This window comes from Heterodontus francisci, chromosome 39 (assembly GCF_036365525.1).
Source record: "Heterodontus francisci isolate sHetFra1 chromosome 39, sHetFra1.hap1, whole genome shotgun sequence".
In the NCBI taxonomy this organism is placed as follows: Eukaryota; Metazoa; Chordata; class Chondrichthyes; order Heterodontiformes; family Heterodontidae; genus Heterodontus; species Heterodontus francisci.
The window spans coordinates 41705084-41730901 of record NC_090409.1 but is presented as its reverse complement, the minus strand read 5'-3'; the positions used below and the strand labels follow the sequence as shown (position 1 = coordinate 41730901).

Below are 25818 nucleotides of genomic sequence, written 5' to 3'. Positions count from 1 at the left end.
CACACACTGACTCTCTCTGGGGTACGGGTCCCACACACACACTGACTCTCACTGGGGTACGGGTCCCACACACACTGACTCTCACTGGGGTACGGGTTTCCACACACACTGACTCTCACTGGGGTACGGGTTTCCACACACACTGACTCTCACTGGGGTACGGGTCCCACACACACACTGACTCTCACTGGGGTACGGGTCCCACACACACTGACTCTCACTGGGATACGGGTTCCACACACACTGACTCTCTCTGGGGTACGGGTCCCACACACACACTGACTCTCACTGGGGTACGGGTCCCACACACACACTGACTCTCACTGGGGTACGGGTCCCACACACACACTGACTCTCACTGGTGTACGGGTCCCACACACACTGACTCTCACCGGCGTGCCAATGTGTGGAGAGTAAATGCTGACACAGACTAGACGGGCCGAACAGCCTGTGGCTGTGCCAAGGAGATGAGGTGTAATATGTACGTGTCTGTTTAAAGCAGTAAATTTCTCAAATCAGATTAAATTTGTTATTAAAAAAACAGTTGCAGTGTTAATGAGTAACAAACTGAGACAGCCAATACTAAAGTGGAGCCAGCAGTCTCTGACAGCACATTAGAGCTTTGGCTTTGCCTACGGAGGCCAGAGATGGTTTGACAGTCAGTGCGAGCAGTAAGGGAGCTTTCCTCAGTGCCAATCATTACCCGACGGATTGGCAAGGTTGGCGTATTGTGTGCAGAGCAAGAGACCGAACAGCAGAGGAGCTCCTGATATAACGATTCCTCCTCTCCGATGATCCATCCCTCGCTGCTGAAGTCCGAGGCAGTGCAGAACTCACCTCGAAGACATCGAAAGCTCCCTGAGCCACAGCTCCAAGTCCGACCTTAATTAAGGTCCCTTCGACAGGGCCTGATGAGGGTGGGAATGTCCGGAGGAGGAATGATTGTAGCTGAACGACAGATCCTCCCATTGCTGACGTGAGTGGAAGATGAGATCTCTCCTGACTCCAGTTTGAACCCCACCACCGCCACCCCCCCCCCCCCCCCCCGCCACAATCTCACTCAGCCAGCCAGCTCTGATTCTGACTTCTGTCCTCTCAGATAGACGCCGAGTGCAAGTAAGACGAGGGCCAATATCAGGACTGCAGGGATGATGGTAAACAGCAAATGTCTGTCCCTCCGCGATGGCCCGTCCATGTGACAAAACCCTGTGAAAAAGAACAAGGCAGGTGTCTGTCAGGACTACAGAGATCAGCATTATCCCCAATACATTCTCCCATCAGGTCACTGACTGGTGACACTCAGGCTGGACACTCGGAGGGTCAGTACTGAGGGAGTGCTGCACTGTCGGAGGGTCAGTACTGAGGGAGTGCTGCACTGTCGGAGGGTCAGTACTGAGGGAGTGCTGCACTGTCGGAGGGTCAGTACTGAGGGAGTGCTGCACTGTCGTAGGGTCAGTACTGAGGGAGTGCTGCACTGTCGGAGGGTCAGTACTGAGGGAGTGCTGCACTGTCGGAGGGTCAGTACTGAGGGAGTGCTGCACTGTCGGAGGGTCAGTACTGAGGGAGTGCCGCACTGTCGGAGGGTCAGTACTGAGGGAGTGCTGCACTGTCGGAGGGTCAGTACTGAGGGAGTGCTGCACTGTCGTAGGGTCAGTACTGAGGGAGTGCTGCACTGTCGGAGGGTCAGTACTGAGGGAGTGCTGCACTGTCGGAGGGTCAGTACTGAGGGAGTGCTGCACTGTCTTAGGGTCAGTACTGAGGGAGGAAACTGCAATAGGGTAAATAAGATCAGAGAGTTGAGCATTTGGTTCAAGATTGATGTGAGAGAAATGGGTTTCGATTCATGGGGCACTGGCACCAGCACTGGGGAAAGAGGGAGCTGCACCATTGGGATGGCCTTCACCTGAATTGCGCTGGGACCAGTGATCTGGTGATTTATACAACTAGGGCTGTAGAGAAGGCTTTCAATTACATTGTACGGGGTTCACATGAGAGGAGATTACGAAAGTTAACGAGAAAAGACAAGGTACTCCAGTCTAGAACAGTCACCACACTGAACACTCTAGTCTAGAACAGTCACCACACTGTACACTCCAGTCTAGAACAGTCACCACAGTGAACACTCCAGTCTAGAACAGTCACCACACTGTACACTCCAGTCCAGAACAGTCACCACAATGAACACTCCAGTCCAGAACAGTCACCACACTGTACACTCCAGTCTAGAACAGTCACCACACTGAATACTGCAGTCCAGAACAGTCACCACACTGAACACCCCAGTCTAGAACAGTCACCACACTGAACACTCCAGTCTAGAACAGTCACCACACTGAACACTCCAGTCTAGAACAGTCACCACACTGAATACTGCAGTCCAGAACACTCACCACACTGTACACTCCAGTCTAGAACAGTCACCACAGTGAACACTCCAGTCTAGAACACTCACCACACTGAACACCCCAGTCTAGAACAGTCACCACACTGAACACCCCAGTCTAGAACAGTCACCACACTGAACACTGCAGTCCAGAACAGTCACCACACTGAACACCCCAGTCTAGAACAGTCACCACACTGTACACTCCAGTCTAGAACAGTCACCACACTGAACACCCCAGTCTAGAACAGTCACCACACTGAACACTGCAGTCCAGAACACTCACCACACTGTACACTCCAGTCTAGAACAGTCACCACAGTGAACACTCCAGTCTAGAACACTCACCACACTGAACACCCCAGTCTAGAACAGTCACCACACTGAACACCCCAGTCTAGAACAGTCACCACACTGAACACTGCAGTCCAGAACAGTCACCACACTGAACACCCCAGTCTAGAACAGTCACCACACTGTACACTCCAGTCTAGAACAGTCACCACACTGAACACCCCAGTCTAGAACAGTCACCACACTGAACACCCCAGTCTAGAACAGTCACCACACTGAACACTGCAGTCCAGAACAGTCACCACACTGAACACCCCAGTCTAGAACAGTCACCACACTGTACACTCCAGTCTAGAACAGTCACCACACTGAACACCCCAGTCTAGAACAGTCACCACACTGAACACCCCAGTCTAGAACAGTCACCACACTGAACACCCCAGTCTAGAACAGTCACCACACTGAACACCCCAGTCTAGAACAGTCACCACACTGAACACTCCAGTCTAGAACAGTCACCACACTGAACACTCCAGTCTAGAACAGTCACCACACTGAACACCCCAGTCTAGAACAGTCACCACACTGAACACTCCAGTCCAGAACAGTCACCACACTGAACACCCCAGTCTAGAACAGTCACCACACTGAACACCCCAGTCTAGAACAGTCACCACACGGAACACTCCAGTCCAGAACAGTCACCACACGGAACACTCCAGTCCAGAACAGTCACCACACTGAACACCCCAGTCTAGAACAGTCACCACACTGAACACTCCAGTCTAGAACAGTCACCACACTGAACACCCCAGTCTAGAACAGTCACCACACGGAACACTCCAGTCCAGAACAGTCACCACACTGAACACCCCAGTCCAGAACAGTCACCACACTGAACACCCCAGTCTAGAACAGTCACCACACTGAACACCCCAGTCCAGAACAGTCACCACACTGAACACTGCAGTCCAGAACAGTCACCACACTGAACACCCCAGTCTAGAACAGTCACCACACGGAACACTCCAGTCCAGAACAGTCACCACACGGAACACACAAGTCCAGAACAGTCACCACACTGAACACACAAGTCCAGAACAGTCACCACACTGAACACACCAGTCCAGAACACTCACCACAGTGAACACCCCAGTCCAGAATAGTAACCACAGTGAACACTCCAATCTAGAACACTCACCACAGTGAACACCCCAGTCCAGAACAGTCACCACACTGAACACTCCAGTCTAGAACAGTCACCACACTGAACACTCCAGTCTAGAACAGTCACCACACTGAACACGCCAGTCTAGAACAGTCACCACACTGAACACGCCAGTCTAGAACAGTCACCACACTGAACACTCCAGTCCAGAACAGTAGCCACACTGAACACTCCAGTCTAGAACAATCACCACACTGAACACTCCAGTCCAGAACAGTCACCACACTGAACACCCCAGTCTAGAACAGTCACCACACTGAACACTCCAGTCTAGAACAATCACCACACTGAACACTCCAGTCTAGAACAGTCACCACACTGAACACTCCAGTCTAGAACAGTCACCACACTGAACACGCCAGTCTAGAACAGTCACCACACTGAACACGCCAGTCTAGAACAGTCACCACACTGAACACTCCAGTCCAGAACAGTCACCACACTGAACACTCCAGTCTAGAACAGTCACCACACTGTACACTCCAGTCCAGAACAGTCACCACACTGTACACTCCAGTCTAGAACAATCACCACACTGAACACTCCAGTCTAGAACAGTCACCACACTGAACACTCCAGTCTAGAACAGTCACCACACTGAACACGCCAGTCTAGAACAGTCACCACACTGAACACTCCAGTCTAGAACAGTCACCACACTGAACACTCCAGTCTAGAACAGTCACCACACTGAACACGCCAGTCTAGAACAGTCACCACACTGAACACTCCAGTCCAGAACAGTCACCACACTGAACACTCCAGTCCAGAACAGTCACCACACTGAACACCCCAGTCTAGAACAGTCACCACACTGAACACCCCAGTCTAGAACAGTCACCACACTGAACACCCCAGTCTAGAACAGTCACCACACGGAACACTCCAGTCCAGAACAGTCACCACACTGAACACCCCAGTCCAGAACAGTCACCACACTGAACACTGCAGTCCAGAACAGTCACCACACTGAACACCCCAGTCTAGAACAGTCACCACACTGTACACTCCAGTCTAGAACAGTCACCACACTGAACACCCCAGTCTAGAACAGTCACCACACTGAACACCCCAGTCTAGAACAGTCACCACACTGAACACCCCAGTCTAGAACAGTCACCACACTGAACACCCCAGTCTAGAACAGTCACCACACTGAACACTCCAGTCTAGAACAGTCACCACACTGAACACTCCAGTCTAGAACAGTCACCACACTGAACACCCCAGTCTAGAACAGTCACCACACTGAACACTCCAGTCCAGAACAGTCACCACACTGAACACCCCAGTCTAGAACAGTCACCACACGGAACACTCCAGTCCAGAACAGTCACCACACGGAACACTCCAGTCCAGAACAGTCACCACCCTGAACACCCCAGTCTAGAACAGTCACCACACTGAACACTCCAGTCTAGAACAGTCACCACACTGAACACCCCAGTCTAGAACAGTCACCACACGGAACACTCCAGTCCAGAACAGTCACCACACTGAACACCCCAGTCCAGAACAGTCACCACACTGAACACCCCAGTCTAGAACAGTCACCACACTGAACACCCCAGTCCAGAACAGTCACCACACTGAACACTGCAGTCCAGAACAGTCACCACACTGAACACCCCAGTCTAGAACAGTCACCACACGGAACACTCCAGTCCAGAACAGTCACCACACGGAACACACAAGTCCAGAACAGTCACCACACTGAACACACAAGTCCAGAACAGTCACCACACTGAACACACCAGTCCAGAACACTCACCACAGTGAACACCCCAGTCCAGAATAGTAACCACAGTGAACACTCCAATCTAGAACACTCACCACAGTGAACACCCCAGTCCAGAACAGTCACCACACTGAACACTCCAGTCTAGAACAGTCACCACACTGAACACTCCAGTCTAGAACAGTCACCACACTGAACACGCCAGTCTAGAACAGTCACCACACTGAACACGCCAGTCTAGAACAGTCACCACACTGAACACTCCAGTCCAGAACAGTAGCCACACTGAACACTCCAGTCTAGAACAATCACCACACTGAACACTCCAGTCCAGAACAGTCACCACACTGAACACCCCAGTCTAGAACAGTCACCACACTGAACACTCCAGTCTAGAACAATCACCACACTGAACACTCCAGTCTAGAACAGTCACCACACTGAACACTCCAGTCTAGAACAGTCACCACACTGAACACGCCAGTCTAGAACAGTCACCACACTGAACACGCCAGTCTAGAACAGTCACCACACTGAACACTCCAGTCCAGAACAGTCACCACACTGAACACTCCAGTCTAGAACAGTCACCACACTGTACACTCCAGTCCAGAACAGTCACCACACTGTACACTCCAGTCTAGAACAATCACCACACTGAACACTCCAGTCTAGAACAGTCACCACACTGAACACTCCAGTCTAGAACAGTCACCACACTGAACACGCCAGTCTAGAACAGTCACCACACTGAACACTCCAGTCTAGAACAGTCACCACACTGAACACTCCAGTCTAGAACAGTCACCACACTGAACACGCCAGTCTAGAACAGTCACCACACTGAACACTCCAGTCCAGAACAGTCACCACACTGAACACTCCAGTCCAGAACAGTCACCACACTGAACACCCCAGTCTAGAACAGTCACCACACTGAACACCCCAGTCTAGAACAGTCACCACACTGAACACCCCAGTCTAGAACAGTCACCACACGGAACACTCCAGTCCAGAACAGTCACCACACTGAACACCCCAGTCCAGAACAGTCACCACACTGAACACTGCAGTCCAGAACAGTCACCACACTGAACACCCCAGTCTAGAACAGTCACCACACTGAACACCCCAGTCCAGAACAGTCACCACACTGAACACTGCAGTCCAGAACAGTCACCACACTGAACACCCCAGTCTAGAACAGTCACCACACGGAACACTCCAGTCCAGAACAGTCACCACACGGAACACACAAGTCCAGAACAGTCACCACACTGAACACACAAGTCCAGAACAGTCACCACACTGAACACACCAGTCCAGAACACTCACCACAGTGAACACCCCAGTCCAGAATAGTAACCACAGTGAACACTCCAATCTAGAACACTCACCACAGTGAACACCCCAGTCCAGAACAGTCACCACACTGAACACTCCAGACTAGAACAGTCACCACACTGAACACTCCAGTCTAGAACAGTCACCACACTGAACACGCCAGTCTAGAACAGTCACCACACTGAACACGCCAGTCTAGAACAGTCACCACACTGAACACTCCAGTCCAGAACAGTAGCCACACTGAACACTCCAGTCTAGAACAATCACCACACTGAACACTCCAGTCCAGAACAGTCACCACACTGAACACCCCAGTCTAGAACAGTCACCACACTGAACACTCCAGTCTAGAACAATCACCACACTGAACACTCCAGTCTAGAACAGTCACCACACTGAACACTCCAGTCTAGAACAGTCACCACACTGAACACGCCAGTCTAGAACAGTCACCACACTGAACACGCCAGTCTAGAACAGTCACCACACTGAACACTCCAGTCCAGAACAGTCACCACACTGAACACTCCAGTCTAGAACAGTCACCACACTGTACACTCCAGTCCAGAACAGTCACCACACTGTACACTCCAGTCTAGAACAATCACCACACTGAACACTCCAGTCTAGAACAGTCACCACACTGAACACTCCAGTCTAGAACAGTCACCACACTGAACACGCCAGTCTAGAACAGTCACCACACTGAACACGCCAGTCTAGAACAGTCACCACACTGAACACTCCAGTCCAGAACAGTCACCACACTGAACACCCCAGTCTAGAACAGTCACCACACTGAACACTGCAGTCCAGAACAATCACCACACTGTACACTCCAGTCTAGAACAGTCACCACACTGAACACTCCAGTCTAGAACAATCACCACACTGAACACTCCAGTCCGGAACAGTCACCACACTGAACACTCCAGTCCGGAACAGTCACCACACTGAACACTCCAGTCTAGAACAATCACCACACTGAATACTCCAGTCTAGAACAATCACCACACTGAACACTCCAGTCCGGAACAATCACCACACTGAACACTCCAGTCCGGAACAATCACCACACTGAACACTCCAGTCTAGAACAGTCACCACACTGAACACTCCAGTCCGGAACAGTCACCACACTGAACTCTCCAGTCTAGCACAGTCACCACACTGAACACTCCAGTCCAGAACAATCACCACACTGAACACTCCAGTCCGGAACAGTCACCACACTGAACACTCCAGTCTAGAACAGTCACCACACTGAACACTCCAGTCCAGAACAATCACCACACTGAACACTCCAGTCCGGAACAGTCACCACACTGAACACTCCAGTCTAGAACAGTCACCACACTGAATACTCCAGTCTAGAACAATCACCACACTGAACACTCCAGTCCGGAACAGTCACCACACTGAACACTCCAGTCCAGAACAATCACCACACTGAACACTCCAGTCTAGAACAGTCACCACACTGAACACCCCAGTCTGGAACAGTCACCACACTGAACACTCCAGTCTAGAACAGTCACCACACTGAACACCCCAGTCTAGAACAGTCACCACACTGAACACCCCAGTCCAGAACAGTCACCACACTGAACACTGCAGTCCAGAACAGTCACCACACTGAACACCCCAGTCTAGAACAGTCACCACACTGAACACTCCAGTCCAGAACAGTCACCACACGGAACACACAAGTCCAGAACAGTCACCACACTGAACACACCAGTCCAGAACAGTCACCACACTGACCACTCCAATCTAGAACACTCACCACAGTGAACACCCCAGTCCAGAATAGTAACCACAGTGAACACTCCAATCTAGAACACTCACCACAGTGAACACCCCAGTCCAGAACAGTCACCACACTGAACACTCCAGTCTAGAACAGTCACCACAGTGAACACTCCAGTCTAGAACAGTCACCACACTGAACACCCCAGTCTGGAACAGTAATCACACTGAACACTCCAGTCCAGAACAGTCACCACACTGAACTCTCCAGTCTAGAACAGTCACCACACTGAACACTCCAGTCCAGAACAGTCACCACACTGAACTCTCCAGTCTAGAACAGTCACCACACTGAACACCCCAGTCTGGAACAGTAATCACACTGAACACTCCAGTCCAGAACAGTCACCACACTGAACTCTCCAGTCTAGAACAGTCACCACACTGAACACTCCATTCCAGAACAGTCACCACACTGAACTCTCCAGTCTAGAACAGTCACCACACTGAACTCTCCAGTCTAGAACAGTCACCACACTGAACACTCCAGTCCAGAACAGTCACCACACTGAACTCTCCAGTCTAGAACAGTCACCACAGTGAACACTCCAGTCTAGAACAGTCACCACACTGAACACCCCAGTCTGGAACAGTAATCACACTGAACACTCCAGTCCAGAACAGTCACCACACTGAACTCTCCAGTCTAGCACAGTGATGCCACTGGCCATTCCCTTCTGGAACATTCACCACACCGTCTGCCCTTATTCTGGAACAGACCTTCATAGTGTCTGGTCTGGGAGACGATTACAGAATGTGGTGCCTCCCAGAACTTTGTCAATTTTGATTTGCGGCAGTGCAACCCAAAGAGCGTCAGACAATATTGGCGTCAGGCCTTTCCAGCAACTCACCCGTGACTGCCAAGGATCTGATTATCTTTTGCTTCAATAATCGATTCCTCAGGATGAATGTATAGTTTGTCACCACTCCCTTTGGAACGACCAACCAGCTCCTGACAGAGTAGAGTCCGAGTGGACCAGTGCTGAATTCCGTCTTCGTTTGCTCGCTGACGTTGTATCCCTGCTCATTCACCCACTCCACCTCTGCCTTGGGGTAACCGGCCATCGCAAAGACGCTGAGCAGACCAGAGCTCGGGCAGTTGCGCAGGTCAAAGGTCAGGTGTGGCTCGCTGTACGGGGCTGCAGTGGTCAAGGAGAGAAGGTGATTTTCGACAGGATCCTTTACCACAAGAAGCTCGCTCGCATTCCCCCTCAACATCTGTGCAAACACGGACCCATTTGGACCATCATATCTGCTCTGGCTCTTTAAATCATGCAATCCCAAAATAATCGTACTCCCCCTTTCACCATCTGCTTCTCCCCCTGTCTCATCTTGTCCCTCTCTGTCTCTCTCTCTCTCTCTGTCTCTCACCCCGTCTGTTTCTTGCACCCTGTGCGTTTCTCTCCCTCACTCTCTGTGCCTCCCTCTCTCTCTTCCTCTGTCACTCTTTCTCGCTCTCTCCCCCTATCTCCCTCTCTCCCCCGCACCACCTCCCCCCCATGTCTCATAGACTCATTATGGCACAAAAGGAGGTCATTCAGCCCATCAAGTCCCTGCCAGTTCTCTGCAGTGCAATCCAGTCAGTTCCATTTCCCCCGCTCTGTCCCCGTACCCCTGTAAGTTTATTTCCCTCGAGTGCCTATCCAATTTCCTTTTTGAAGTCATTGATCTTCTCCACTTGCACCACCCTCGTGGGCAGCGAGTTCCAGCTCATTACCACTCGCTGTGTAAACAAGTTCCTCCTCGTATTCCCCCTGTATCTCTTACCCAAAACTTTCAATCTGTCTCCCCGAGTCCTTGTACCGTCAGTTAATGGGAACAGTTTTTCCTTGTCTAACTGATCTAAGCCTGTCATAATCTTGTACATTTCTATTAAATCTCCCCTCAATCTCCTTTGTTCCAAGGAGAACAAACCCAGCTTTTCCAACCGAACCTTGTAGCTAAAATCCCCAATCCCTGGAACCATTCTGGTAAATCTCCTCTGCACCCTCTCAAGGGCCCTCACATCCCTCCTGAAATGTGTTGACCAGAACGGGACACAATACTGCCACCTCTCTGCCCATCCTGCTAACCTATCTGTGTCCTGTTGCAGGTGCTTCATATCATCCTCACTGTCTGCCACACCTTCAAGTTTGTCACTGACAAATTTTGAGATTCTACTCTGTATTCCAAGATCCATTAATATATCGCAAAAATCAGTGGTCCCAGCACTGACCCTTGGGGAACATCACTGTCTTACCATCCTCCAGTCTGAAAAACAAACTCGGTTTTCTGTCCCTGAGCCAATTTTGTATCCAATTGGACACTGACCCTCCTATTCCTGGAGCCTCAGTTTTATTAACCAGCCTTTTATGCGGTACTTTATCAAAATCTTTTTCTTAAAATCCAGATAAACGACATCTGCCACAGTCCCTTGATCAACCTTCTCTGTTACGTCATCAAAATGTTCAATTCGATTAGTCGAGCATGATCTGCATTTTACAAATCTGTGCTGGCTATCCTTAATTCACTCAAACCTCTCCAAGATTTTATTACCCTGATTATAGTTTCTATCGTTCAGCTCTGGGTGTGGGCTTGTTTTTCTGCATTGCTCTGGAACCTGGCTCATTCAGACTGAACGGAACATCAACAGATGCGCTCCCTCCAATTCCGGCCTCTCGCCCATCCCCCCGATTCCCATCGCTCCACCATTGGCGGCCGTGCCTCCAGCTGCCTGGGGGCCCTGAGCTCTGGAATTCCCTCCCTAAACCTCTCCGCCTCTCTCTCTCTCTCCTCCTTTAAGACGTTCCTTAAAAAAACCGACCTCCCTGACCGAGGTTTTGGTCGCCGGTCCCTGATATCTCCTGATGTGGCTCGGCGGGGGTGGGGCAGACTTCTGGCTGAATTTATGCTCCTGTTAAGCACCTTGGGGATGTTTTACTCTGTTAAAGGCGCTATATAAATGCAGTTGTTGTTCACCCATACGTTACCTGCAATAATCACCTTGACAATCGCACAGATGGCCTTGATTACACTGCTAACGCTGCACATGTACTGGGCCGAATCCTCCAGACGCACGTTCCGCAGCAGGAGAGAGGCGTTCCCCGCCAGGAGCCCCCCAGGGAAGAGTTGGGTCCGGTTACGATACGCCGGGTCCTGCTTAGCCAGCTGGTCCTGCTGGTAGTAATAACTGTGCACCACCTTGTCAGAACCCACCAGCTGCCAGGTGACAACCACCTGGAGCAGGGACATGCTGGGCTCAGGGGTGAAGGTGCACGGTATGGTGAGGTCACGGCCGAACAGGGCGACGATTGGAGACGGAGGCGCAGAAAATGCCACCGCACCTGGGACAGGAACAGAAACAGAGCATCATGTTACACGACAGAGGGAGCTTTACTCTGTATCTAACCCCGTTTTTTTTTTCCACAAGGTGACCTTTATACCCCAGGCCCCTTTTATATTTTTCACATCGAGGGGGCCTTTATCCCTCAGGCCCCCTTTATGTACATATTTACAGTTTTAAAATAACTTTATTAAAAACAGACAAATAAACAAAAAACTCAATTTAAAATGCCATTCTCGGCGTCGACGATGCACTCCAGTCCCTGCGGTGCCCACCGGTCGCGGAAGGCCTCAACCGTACCGGCAGACACCGCATGCTCCTTTTCCAGGGACACCCGGGCGCGAACGTAACCGCGGAAGAGGGGCAGGCAATCGGGGAGGACGGACCCCCCGACGGCCCGCAACCTGGACCTGTGAATTGCCACCTTGGCCAGGCCCAGGAGCAGACCGACGAGGAGATCCTCCTCCCGGCCCAAGCCCCTCCGCACCGGGTGCCCAAAGATCAGGAGCGTGGGACTGAAGTGCAGCCAGAATTTGAGGAGCAGCCCCTTCAGATACTCAAATAGGGGCTGCAACCTCGCACACTCCATATAAATGTGGAACACGGACTCGTCCAGGCCGCAGAAAGTACAGCTGGCCTGGGAGTCCGTGAACCTACTTAAAAGCCTATTGCACGGGACTGCTCTGTGCAGCACCCTCCACCCCAGGTCCCCGATGTAAAGGGGGAAGACTCCCGCGTAGAGAGACCTCCATCGGGGTTTCCCCTCGCCGCCAGATGGCAACGCGGACCGCCAGGGCGTGTCCGGCCGGCTGACGAGGGCGAGGAAGTGGAGAGTGTGCAGGAGCAGCCCGTACAGGAAACCCCTCCGCACCGATTGGAATGGCACGGAGGGCATTCCCGAGAGGCGGCTCGGGTTGTGCGGGACCGGCTCCCGAGGAGGGTTTCGGGGCCTGGGTCCGATGAGCAGTTCCGGCCCAGCGGGGGTCAGCTCGGCCGGGATCGCTCCGCACTCCCGAGCCCCCTCGCCACCCGCAGTGAGGGGCGTCCCGGGGGTTTCGGCTACTCCTCCGCCCGCCGGACCGTCCCCGGAGTCAGCCGCCCGGACAGCCGAGGCGCTCTCCTCCGCCGGCGGGGGAGCGCCCTGACTGGAGGCGACCATGTTCCAGACTCGGAAAAGATCCCGGTAAAAGACAGGCAACTCCCTCAGAGAGGCGCGGCTAACGGACTCCACCGGGAGCTGCGTGTCGTCTTGAAGGCAGTGACACTGGCGGAAAAAATACGTCGCCAGCGCACACCATCTGGGAGGACGCTCGACGTACAGGTATCTCTGCAGGGTCCGAAGGCGGAGAGTCGCAGCCTGGGTGCGGACGCACACCAGCGACTGACCGCCCTCCTCGATCGGGAGACTCAGGACCGCGGCAGAGACCCAGTGTTTCCTCTTGCCCCAGAAGAAATCGACGAGTTTCTTCTGGATCTTGGTGGCAAATACAGGGGGCGGGGCCAAAGTGACCAACCGGTACCACAGCATGGAGGCCACCAGTTGGTTTATGACCAACGCTCGGCCCCTGTAGGAAAGCACTCGGAGCAGTCCTGTCCAGCGCCCCAGCCGAGCGGTGACTTTCGCCTCCAACTCCTGCCAGTTTGCCGGCCAGGCTTCCTCAGCGGGACTAAGGTGGACTCCCAGATAGAGGAGGTGCGTGGGGCTCCACGCAAAAGGTGTCATCTCCTCCGGCAGGGAGTCCACCCGCCACTGACCAACCAGGAGTCCGGAACATTTCTCCCAATTGATCCTCGCGGAGGACGCGGCAGAAAAGGTCTGCTGGCAGTCGCGCATCCTCCGCAAGTCAACGGGATCTGTGATTGCGAGGAGCACGTCGTCGGCGTAAGCCGAGAGGACGACCCGCATGGCCGGCTCGCGCAGAGCCAATCCCGTCAACCTCCTGCGAAGCAGGCACAGGAAGGGCTCCACGCAGATGGTATACAATTGGCCGGACATGGGGCACCCCTGACGCACTCCTCTCCCAAATCGAAGGGGCGCCGTCAAGGACCCGTTAACTTTGACTAGACACTCTGCGGCGGCGTATAAAAGTCGGACCCGGGCCACAAAATGCGGCCCGAGTCCGAAAGCGCGCAGAGTCCCGAAAAGGTAATCGTGATCCACCCTGTCGAACGCCTTCTCCTGATCGAGGGAGAGAAAGGCGACCGACTGACCAGTCCTCTGGGAAAGATGGATCAGGTCCCGGACCAGGTGGATGTTGTCCTGGATGGACCGGCCCGGGACCGTGTAGGACTGGTCGGGGTGGATCATGTGGGCCAGCACGGAGCCCAGGCGGGTAGACATAGCCCGGGCAAAGATCTTATAATCCGTGCTGAGGAGGGAGACCGGACGCCAGTTTTTAAGCAGGCGGAGATCGCCCCTCTTCGGCAGCAGGACGATGACCGCCCTGCGCCACGAGAGGGGCATCTCCCCGGTCGCCAGGCTTTCCCCCAGGACCCGCGCGTAATCGTCCCCCAGGACGTCCCAGAACGCCCTGAGGAACTCCACGGTCAACCCATCCAGCCCTGGGGATTTGCCCCTCGAGAGCTGGTGGAGGGCGCCAGTCAGCTCCGCCAACGTGAGCGGAGCCTCCAATCCTTCGGCGCCCTCCGGGCTGACCTGCGGCAGGTCCTCCCACAAAACTCTGCGCGCATCCTCGCTGGACGGATCCGGAGAGAACAACGCACTGTAATACGTCCGGACCAGGAGGCCCATTCCCTCCGGATCCGTGATGGAGGATCCGTCGTCGGCCAGCAGCTCGACGAGCTGCTTACGGACCCCCCGCCATTTTTCCAGCGAGTAGAAGAAGGGTGAGGCGCGGTCCAAATCTTCCAGGATCTGGATCCGCGACCTCACGTACGCGCCTCGGGACCCTATGAGCTGCAGGTTCCTCAGCGCGCCCTTCTTCTCTTTGTACGCCTGCCACAGGGCCGGGTCCGCGACGGCATGACCGAGGCGGGATTCCAAGTCGAGCACCTCCCTCTCAAGGCGCCCGATCTCGGCTTCCCGCCTTTTGGTCGACCCCTTCGCGTACTCCTGACAGAAGACGCGGATGTGAGTCTTGCCCACATCCCACCATAGCCTCAAGGAGGGGAAGCCCCCCTGCTTCCTTCTCCAGTCGGCCCAGAATCGACAGAACGAGTCCCGAAATCGCACGTCCTCCAGCAGCCGGTTGTTAAAGTGCCAGTACGCGGACCCCGCCCGCGTGCGGAGCGGAGTGAACTCCGCCCACACCAGCCGGTGGTCCGAGCACGGCACCAGCCGCATGGAGGCCGCCGAAACGCGGGAGACGTACACCTGCGAAAAGTAGAGGCGGTCGATTCGCGACCCCCCTCCTCCAGACCTCCACGTGAAGGCGCTGGAGTCGGGATGGAGATTCCGCCAGACGTCCACCAAGTTAAGGGAGCTGATCAGTCCCCTCAACTTCTCCACCGACGCTTGGCCGCGCTGGGGACCGGAGCGATCCCCCACCTCGAGGGTGCAGTTAAAATCCCCTCCGAGGATGATGCACTCGCCGCTATCGATGGAGCTCAAGAGAGCGGACACTTCTTCAAAGAAGCGCGCTTGCAAAGCGCCGGGCCTGGGCGCGTACACGTTCACAAAGTGGAGTGGCACGCTACCCAGGCGAACGGCGAGGTGGAGCAAGCGGCCCGGCACTAGCTCCTTGACCCCCAAGATCTCCGGCTGAAAAGTCGGGGCCAACAAGATAGCCACCCCACTAGAAATAGGGGTGAGGTGACTCATGTAGACCCCACCCTGCCACTCCAGGAGCCAGGTGGCTTCGTCTCCCGAAACGGTGTGGGTTTCCTGCAGAAAGCTCACCGCGTATCTCCCTTCCCTAAGGACTGAGAGATTGTGAAATCTGCGGTGAGCCCCTCTGCTGCCGTTGATGTTGAGGCTGGCTATGGTTATCTTCATGTCAAAGGTACGTAAAACCCGTCACCAACAGCTCACTGTGAGGAGGGAGTGGAAGTGCACCTGGCCCTCCACTCCCCCAGCAACCCATTGAGGAACACATTAAAACGGCGCCTCTCAACCAGTTTCACGTCCGCGCGCTTGCCCGCTATCTTAAGGGCGGCACGGACAGACTGGATGATCAGCGCCAGATTCGACCAACGGTCGAGGGCCAGCTGAACTTTATTGCGGCAACCTCTGCAAGCCGCGAGGAAATCCCGGAGTTCCGCCGTGGGGATGAGAGGAGATTCGGTGGGAGGCACGAGGGACTCCACCACCTCACTGGCGATGGAATCAAGATCATCCTCCGTGCCCCGCACCGAATCCCCATCCTCCTCCGGGTCGTCACCGCCAGCGGCCAACACATCCACCACACACTGTGGGGCGGACGTCCCGGCCGCGCCAGCTGGTCCCGCCTCCGTCACGATCCCACCCCCAGGATCGATGGCGGAGGAGTCCTCTCTGGGTTCTATTGTGAAACTGGAGCCTGTAGGCACCAGCGGCTCAGGACCCCCCTCCACCTCCGTCCCCAGGGCAATGAGTGGTCCAGGGGAGACAGAAGTTCCCGACTCCGGGAAACCAGCCGGAGCCGAGATTGGAGGCGGAGGGAGGAGGCTATCTCCCGCTCCGCCAGCACCCACAGGCCCAGCAGGTGGGGCAGCATTCTCAGTTATAACTGGGTCGGGTGTCTCCTGGTTGGTGGTGGACTCCGGCTGGGAGGCCCGACCCTCTGGGGCCTCGCCCTCCCCTTCATTCAGGACACCCGACCCAGTAGCAGTGGCAGAATGGGCGGCTTCCCCAGGCTCCCCCACCACAAGCAGGGCCCCACTTACTCCTTCAGTAGGGGCCTCATGTACCGGGGCCATCCCCTTCCCTCCATCCTGAGGAATTGGGAGCACCTGCCCGGACTTTGCAGCCTTGCTGGTGGCGGTAGGGGAAACCTGGGGACCCGAAACAGGAGACAGCTCCCCTCCAACAGATGGGCCCTGCGCCTCAGGGCCCCTTGTTACCTCTGTGGAGGGGTGCCTTCTCCTCTTTTTCCCAGTTGTGTGCGGAGGCTCAGAGACCTCCATATCATCAGAGGCCTCCACCTCCACACTCTCCTTTTTTTTATTCACCCTGGGCCTGAGCCCAGCCCTGGGGCAAGTTGACTTCCCGAGATCGGGCCTTGGGCTGAGCTCAGGCTCGGGTAGTGTCACGATATCCAGGGGACGCGCCTCTCGATGTTTATTTCTCCTCCGCGCCTTCCTTCCACTTGGACGGTCACCCCCCTCCCTGCCGGAGGCCGTGAAAACCACAGCCTCCGGTACCGACTGAATGGTATCTGGTGGTGGTGTAGTGGGGGTGGGAGGAGGTGCAGCGTCGCCACCCTGGGCCGCTGAGTTGGAGTTGGCAGCCGGGAGGTTGGGGCAGTTCTTACGAACATGCCCCACCCCCTTACAGACATGGCACCGCACCCCGTCCAAGGTCCAGAAGACGCGGTAGGCCGTCCCCTGGAATTCTACATTGAAGTGGCCCTCTGTCACCTCCTCCCGCGCCAGCTGCATGAATAACTGGCGGCGGAAGGAGTAGACGTGTCGGAGGCTGTTCTCCCGAAGACCGAGCGGGACTGGGGTGAGCCCCGTCTTTACCTCCCCCAGATGGTGCAGGTGGGGAAGGAGGAGCTCACCAGGGATGAAGGGTGGGACATTGGATAAAATGAGCCTTTGCGCAGTGGCCTCCAGGGGGTCCACTGGCAGAAAGGTCCCGCCCACGGTGAGCCCCTTGCTCAGAGCCAGGGACACCGCCCGCTCGGTCTTCAGGAAAAACACTGCCTTCCCGTACATTTTAGAGGCTGCAACAATGGCCGAAGGGCCGACAACCTCAGCCATTGCTTTCACGCATGCCTCTATAGTCATGTTCGGGTGGACGTAGCTCTTGACCCCATGCTTCGTTGTTAATAAAGCAAACGGTGACGGGGCAACAGGTGCAGCTGCAGCAGCCGCAGCAGCATATGAACGGGAAGGCCCCGCCACCGGCGAAGAGGGGCTTGCCATGGGGTCTAAGAGCTACGTCCACCCCCAAGAAACAAAACAAATTTACACAATTTTTAAAAAAAAGCAAACTTTAAACAAGGTGGAGTGGGAGTAGAGGAGGATGGGGTAGGATGGTAAAGGAAATGGGGAGGATAGGTGACTGAGGCGACTGAGTGGAGGAAGGGAGAGAAAGGCTGAAAAGGATGTTTGATCCAACTGCCAGTTGGAGCACCTTTATAACAATTAGTCCAAAACTGTTTGTTGTCTTCCAGTTGGGGGAGGCTTCTTCGCCCGGGACGGCTGGAGCCGCCCGGTACTCTCCTCTTCTGATTTTAAAAAGACAGTCTTCACCCGGGCAACTCCAGCTGTCCCGAGCAGGCAGTTGGGGTGGGGAGGGAGCTCCCTGTGTGCAAACACCAATACAAACACAGGGGCCCCTACTGGATTTGGCTGCCCCACCCCTGAGTCTTCAGGCCTCTTCTCCCTCCCCCAAACAGTTTAAACTTCAGAGTCTTTCAGGTGCCCTGACACCCACCTTTCCAGAAAAATTGCAGCCTTCCTTGATGGTTTCCCTCCACTCTGTATTCACCTTTCTCCAGTCTCTCTCCCCAGTTGCTGCACTCTCCACTCTCCACTCTCCACTCTCCACTCTCCACTCTCCACTCTCCACTCTCCACTCTGCAGTTGCTGCAGCACAGGTGCAGCTGCTCCCCCTGATTGCTGGCAGGAAGTGCTCCAAATTGACCAGCCAATCCCTGTGCTGTACCTGTCCAGGGACTGTTTGATGGGGACAGTGTAGAGGGAGTTTTACTCTGTATCTAACCAGTGTTTATCACTGGTGAACATGTGTCCCGATAGAGGAATTAACTCCTTGCAGGAGCACCCTTTAACATTCACTCCCTCCTTCACCGACGCACAGTGTCAGCAGTGTGTACCATCTACAAGATGCACTGCAGCAACTCACCAAGGCTCCTTAGACAGCACCTTCCAAACCCGCGACCTCTACCATCTAGAAGGGCAAGGGCAGCAGATGCATGGGAACACCACCACCTGCAAGTTCCCCTCCAAGTCACACACCATCCTGACTTGGAACTATATCGCCGTTCCTTCACTGTCACTGGGTCAAAATCCTGGAACTCCCTTCCTAACAGCACTGTGGGTGTACCTACCCCACATGGACTGCAGCGGTTCAAGAAGGCAGCTCACCACCACCGTCTCAAGGACAATTAGGGATGGGCAATAAATGCTGGCCTGGCCAGTGACGCCCACATTCCATGGAAGAATGAAAAATAATAAAAGGCTCACTGATGAAGATTGTACGGATGAGTGGAGATAACATACTCACTGTGTAACAGCAGCTGCTGGAAGGCAAAGAGGCAGGAGAGGCTCGACAAGCAGGTTTGACAGGTTAGATGCATGGTAGAGGCTCCTGAAAGAGAGATCGGAACCAATCAGGAGCGGCTAGGTATTGGGGTACAGAACCAGAGAGTGTGTGAGCAGAACAGAAAGAAATCACCGGCCTTGTACAAGCACCTTTCCCCACCTCAGGACGACCTACGGACAATGGAGTTCTGACGAAATAATGTGCACCTCAGTCTTGGCAGGTGGGGGTTTGCCTGACAGTGCTCACTGTTTGTAATGTAGGAAACGCAACAGGTAATTTGCGCACAGCAAAATCCCACAAACAGCGATGTGATAATGACCCAGATCATCTGGTTTTATTTTTAGTGATGTTGGTTGAGGGATAAATATTGTCCCCAGGACACCGGGGAGAACTCCCCCCCTCCCCTTGCTCTTCTTCCAAATAGTGGCCGTGGGATCTTTTACACCCACCTGAGAGGGCAGACGGGGGCCTCGGTTTAATGTCTCATCTGAAAGACGGCACCTCTGACAGTGCGGCACTCCCTCAGTACTGACCCTCTGACAGTGCAGCACTCCCTCAGTACTGACCCTCCGACAGTGCGGCGCTCCCTCAGTACTGATCCTCCGACAGTGCGGCACTCCTTCAGTACCGATCCTCCGACAGTGCGGCACTCCCTCAGTACTGATCCTCCGACAGTGCGGCGCACCCTCAGTACTGAACCTCCGACAGTGCGGTGCAACCTCAGTACTGACCCTCCGACAGTGCGGCGCTCCCTCAGTACTGACCCTCTGACAGTGCGGCTCTCCCTCAGTACTGACCCTCCGACAGTGCAGCACTCCCTCAGTACTGACCCTCCGACAGTGCGGCGCTCCCTCAGTACTGACCCTCTGACAGTGCGGCTCTCCCTCAGTACTGACCCTCCGACAGTGCGGCACTCCCTCAGTACTGACCCTCCGACAGTGCGGCGCTCCCTCAGTACTGATCCTCCGACAGTGCGGCACTCCCTCAGTACCGATCCTCCGACAGTGCGGCACTCCCTCAGTACTGATCCTCCGACAGTGCGGCGCACCCTCAGTACTGAACCTCCGACAGTGCGGCGCAACCTCAGTACTGACCCTCCGACAGTGCAGCACTCCCTCAGTACTGACCCTCCGACAGTGCGGCGCTCCCTCAGTACTGACCCTCTGACAGTGCGGCTCTCCCTCAGTACTGACCCTCCAACAGTGCAGCACTCCCTCAGTACTGACCCTCCGACAGTGCAGCACTCCCTCAGTACTGACCATCCGACAGTGCAGCACTCCCTCAGTACTGACCCTCCGACAGTGCAGCACTCCCTCAGTACTGACCCTCCGACAGTGCGGCGCTCCCTCAGTACTGACCCTCTGACAGTGCGGCTCTCCCTCAGTACTGACCCTCCGACAGTGCAGCACTCCCTCAGTACTGACCCTCCGACAGTGCAGCACTCCCTCAGTACTGACCCTCCGACAGTGCAGCACTCCCTCAGTACTGAGTCTCCGACAGTGCAGCACTCCCTCAGTACTGACCCTCCGACAGTGCGGCGCTCCCTCAGTACTGACCCTCTGACAGTGCGGCTCTCCCTCAGTACTGACCCTCCGACAGTGCAGCACTCCCTCAGTACTGACCCTCCGACAGTGCAGCACTCCCTCAGTACTGATACTCCGACAGTGCAGCACTCCCTCAGTACTGACCCTCTGACAGTGCAGCACTCCCTCATTACTGACCCTCCGACAGTGCGACACTCCCTCAGTACTGACCCTCTGACAGTGCAGCACTTGCTCAGTACTGACCCTCTGACAGTGCAGCCCTCCCTCAGTACTGACCCTCCGACAGTGCAGCACTCCCTCAATACTGACCCTCCTACAGTGCAGCACTCCCTCAGTACTGACCATCCGACAGTGCGGCGCTGCCTCAGTACTGACCCTCTGACAGTGCGGCTCTCCCTCAGTACTGACCCTCTGACAGTGCAGCACTCCCTCAGTACTGACCCTCTGACAGTGCAGCACTCCCTCAGTACTGACCATCCGACAGTGCGGCGCTCCCTCAGTACTGACCCTCTGACAGTGCAGCTCTCCCTCAGTACTGACCCTCCGACAGTGCAGCACTCCCTCAGTACTGACCCTCCGACAGTGCAGCACTCCCTCAGTACTGATACTCCGACAGTGCAGCACTCCCTCAGTACTGACCCTCTGACAGTGCAGCACTCCCTCATTACTGACCCTCTGACAGTGCGACACTCCCTCAGTACTGACCCTCTGACAGTGCAGCACTCACTCAGTACTGACCCTCCGACAGTGCGGCGCTCCCTCAGTACTGACACTCTGACAGTGCGGCTCTCCATCAGTACTGACCCTCCGACAGAGCGGCGCTCCCTCAGTACTGACACTCTGACAGTGCGACACTCCCTCAGTACTGACCCTCTGACAGTGCAGCACTCACTCAGTACTGACCCTCCGACAGTGCGGCGCTCCCTCAGTACTGACACTCTGACAGTGCGGCGCTCCCTCAGTACTGACCCTCTGACAGTGCAGCACTCCCTCATTACTGACCCTCCGACAGTGCGACACTCCCTCAGTACTGACCCTCCGACGGTGCAGCACTTGCTCAGTACTGACCCTCCGACAGTGCAGCACTCCCTCAGTACTGACCCTCCGACAGTGCGGCACTCCCTCAGTACTGACCCTCCCACAGTGTGGCACTCCCTCAGTACTGACCCTCCCACAGTGCAGCACTCCCTCAGTACTGACCCTCCCACAGTGTGGCACTCCCTCAGTACTGACCCTCCCACAGTGCAGCACTCCCTCAGTACTGATCCTCCGACAGTGCGGCACTCCCGCAGTACTGACCCTCTGACAGTGCGGCACTCCCTCAGTACTGACCCTCCCACAGTGTTGCACTGCCTCAGTACTGACCCTCCCACAGTGCGGCACTCCCTCAGTACTGACCCTCCCACAGTGTTGCACTGCCTCAGTACTGACCCTCCGACAGTGCGGCACTCCCTCAGTACTGACCCTCCGACAGTGCGGCACTCCCTCAGTACTGACCCTCTGACAGTGCGGCACTCCCTCAGTACTGACCCTCCGATAGTGCAGCACTCCCTCAAGTCCTGACCCTCTGACAGTGCAGCACTCTCTCAAGTCCTGACCCTCTGACAGTGCAGCACTCCCTCAAGTCCTGACCCTCCCACAGTGTTGCACTCCCTCAGTACTGACGCTCCCACAGTGTTGCACTCCCTCAGTACTGACCCTCCGACAGTGCGGCACTCCCTCAGTACTGACCCTCCGACAATGCGGCACTCCCTCAGTACTGACCCTCCCACAGTGTTGCACTGCCTCAGTACTGACCCTCCGACAGTGCGGCACTCCCTCAGTACTGACCCTCCGACAGTGCGGCACTCCCTCAGTACTGACCCTCTGACAGTGCAGCACTCCCTCAAGTCCTGACCCTCCCACAGTGTTGCACTCCCTCAGTACTGACCCTCCCACAGTGTTGCACTCCCTCAGTACTGACCCTCCGACAGTGCGGCACTCCCTCAGTACTGACCCTCCGACAGTGCGGCACTCCCTCAGTACTGACCCTCCGACAGTGCGGCACTCCCTCAGTACTGACCCTCCGACAGTGCGGCACTCCCTCAGTACTGACCCTCCGACAGTGCGGCACTCCCTCAGTACTGACCCTCCGACAGTGCGGCACTCCCTCAGTACTGACCCTCTGACAGTGCGGCACTCCCTCAGTACTGACCCTCTGACAGTGCGGCACACCCTCAGTACTGACCCTCCGACAGTGCAGCACTCCCTCAGTACTGACCCTCCGACAGTGCAGCACTCCTTCAGTACTGACCCTCTGACAGTGCAGCACTCCCTCAGTACTGACCCTCCGACAGTGCAGCACTCCCTCAGTACTGACCCTCTGACAGTGCGGCACTCCCTCAGTACTGACCCTCCGACAGTGCAGCACTCCTTCAGTACTGACCCTCCGACAGTGCAGCACTCCCTCAGTACTGACCCTGTGGCAGGCAGTGGCAAAGTGGTAATATCACTGAACTAGTAATCTAGAGGCCCAGACTATTGCCCTGGGGGACACAGGTTCAAATCCCACCAGGGTAGCTGCAGGAATTTAAATTCAGTTAATTAATAAAAGCTAGTCCAATGATGGCCATGAAACCATTATCGATTGTTGTAAAAACCCATCTGGTTCACTAATGTCCTTTAGGGAAGGAAATCTGCTGTCCTGACCCGGTCTGGCCTACATGTGACTCCACACCCACAGCAATGTGGTTAACTCTGACATACCCTCTGAAATGGCCGAGCAAGACACTCAGTTCAAGGGCAGTTAGGGATGGGCAATAAATGCTGGTCTGGCCTGCGACACCCACATCCCATGAAAGAATAAAAAAAAAAACAAACACAAATCTGACCCCCGAGCCACATCAGGTGATATCAGGGACCGGCGACCAAAAGCTCAGTCAGAGAGGTCGGTTTTTTAAGGAGCGTCCTAAAGGAGGAGAGAGAGAGAGAGACGGAGAGGTTTAGGGAGGGAATTCCAGAGCTTAGGGCCCCAGGCAGCTGAAGGCACGGCCGCCAATGGTGGAGCGATGGGAATCGGGGGATGGGCGAGAGGCCGGAATTGGAGGGAGCGCAGAGATCTCGGAGGGTTGTAGGGGCTGGAGGAGGTTACAGAGATAGGGAGGGTTGTAGGGGCTGGAGGAGGTTACAGAGATAGGGAGGGTTGTAGGGGCTGGAGGAGGTTACAGAGATAGGGAGGGTTGTAGGGGCTGGAGGAGGTTACAGAGATAGGGAGGGGCTGGAGGAGGTTACAGAGATAGGGAGGGTTGTAGGGACTGGAGGACGTTACAGAGATAGGGAGGGTTGTAGCGGCTGGAGGAGGTTACAGAGATAGGGAGGGTTGTAGGGACTGGATGAGGTTAGAGAGATAGGGAGGGTTGTCAGGGCTGGAAGAGGTTACAGAGATAGGGAGGGTTGTAGGGGCTGGAGGAGGTTACAGAGATAGAGAGGGTTGTAGGGGCTGGAGGAGGTTACAGAGATAGGGAGGATTGTAGGGGCTGGAGGAGGTTACAGAGATCGGGAGGGGTTTAGGGGCTGGAGGAGGTTACAGAGATAGGGAGGCTTGTAGGGACTGGAGGAGGATACAGAGATAGGGAGGGTTGTAGGGGCTGGAGGAGGTTAAAGAGATAAGGAGGGTTGCAGGGACAGGAGGAAGTTACAGAGATAGGGAGGGTTGTAGGGGCTGGAGGAGGTTACAGAGATAGGGAGGGGTTGGAGGAGGATACAGAGATACGGAGGGTTGTAGGGGCTGGAGGAGGTTACAGAGATAGTGAGGGGCTGGAGGAGGTTACAGAGATAGGGAGGGTTGTAGGGACTGGAGGAAGTTACAGAGATAGGGAGGTTTGTAGGGGCTGGAGGAGGTTACAGAGATAAGGAGGGTTGTAGGGACTGTAGGAGCTTACAGAGATAGGGAGGGTTGTAGGGGCTGGAGGAGGTGACAGAGATAGGGAGGGTTGTAGCGACTGGAGGAAGTTACAGAGATAGGGAGGGTTGTAGGGGCTGGAGGAGGTTACAGAGATAGGGAGGGTTGTAGGGGCTGGAGGAGGTTACAGAGATAGGGAGGGTTGTAGCGGCTGGAGGAGGTTACAGAGATAAGGAGGTTTGAGGGGATGGAGGAGGTTACAGAGATAGGGAGGGTTGTAGGGACTGGAGGATGTTACAGAGATAGGGAGGGTTGTAGGGGCTGGAGGAGGTTACAGAGATAGTGAGGGGCTGGAGGAGGTTACAGAGATAGGGAGGGTTGTAGGGACTGGAGGAAGATACAGAGATAGGGAGGGTTGTCGGGGCTGGAGGAGCTTACAGAGATAAGGAGGGTTGTCGGGACTGGAGGAGCTTACAGAGATAGGGAGGGTTGTTGCGACTGGAGGAAGTTACAGAGATAGGGAGGTTTGTAGGGACTGGAGGAGCTTACAGAGATAGGGAGGGTTGTAAGGGCTGGAGGAGGTGACAGAGATAGGGAGGGTTGTAGCGACTGGAGGAAGTTACAGAGATAGGGAGGGTTGTAGGGGCTGGAGGAGGTGACAGAGATAGGGAGGGTTGTAGCGACTGGAGGAAGTTACAGAGATAGGGAGGGTTGTAGGGGCTGGAGGAGGTTACAGAGATAAGGAGGGTTGTAGGGGCTGGAGGAGGTTACAGAGATAGGGAGGGTTGTAGGGACTGGAGGAAGTTACAGAGATAGGGAGGGTTGTCGGGGCTGGAGGAGGTTACAGAGATAGGGAGGGTTGTAGGGACTGGAGGAGCTTACA

The 25818-nt window shown here is 55.1% G+C and overlaps 1 protein-coding gene across 1 annotated transcript in view; it reads right to left on the bottom strand.

The window, feature by feature from the left end:
- Positions 1-1060: 1060 nt before the first annotated feature.
- The window catches only part of LOC137352899 (CD276 antigen-like), a 56562-nt gene continuing 31804 nt past the window's right edge, over positions 1061-25818 (bottom strand). Inside the window, exons 2-5 of the mRNA XM_068018744.1 lie at positions 19473-19556; positions 11769-12122; positions 9651-9938; positions 1061-1206 (exon numbers count right to left, since the gene is read on the bottom strand). Coding sequence (XP_067874845.1) covers positions 1061-1206; positions 9651-9938; positions 11769-12122; positions 19473-19556 — 872 coding nt within the window. The remainder of the gene's footprint in view (positions 1207-9650; positions 9939-11768; positions 12123-19472; positions 19557-25818) is intronic.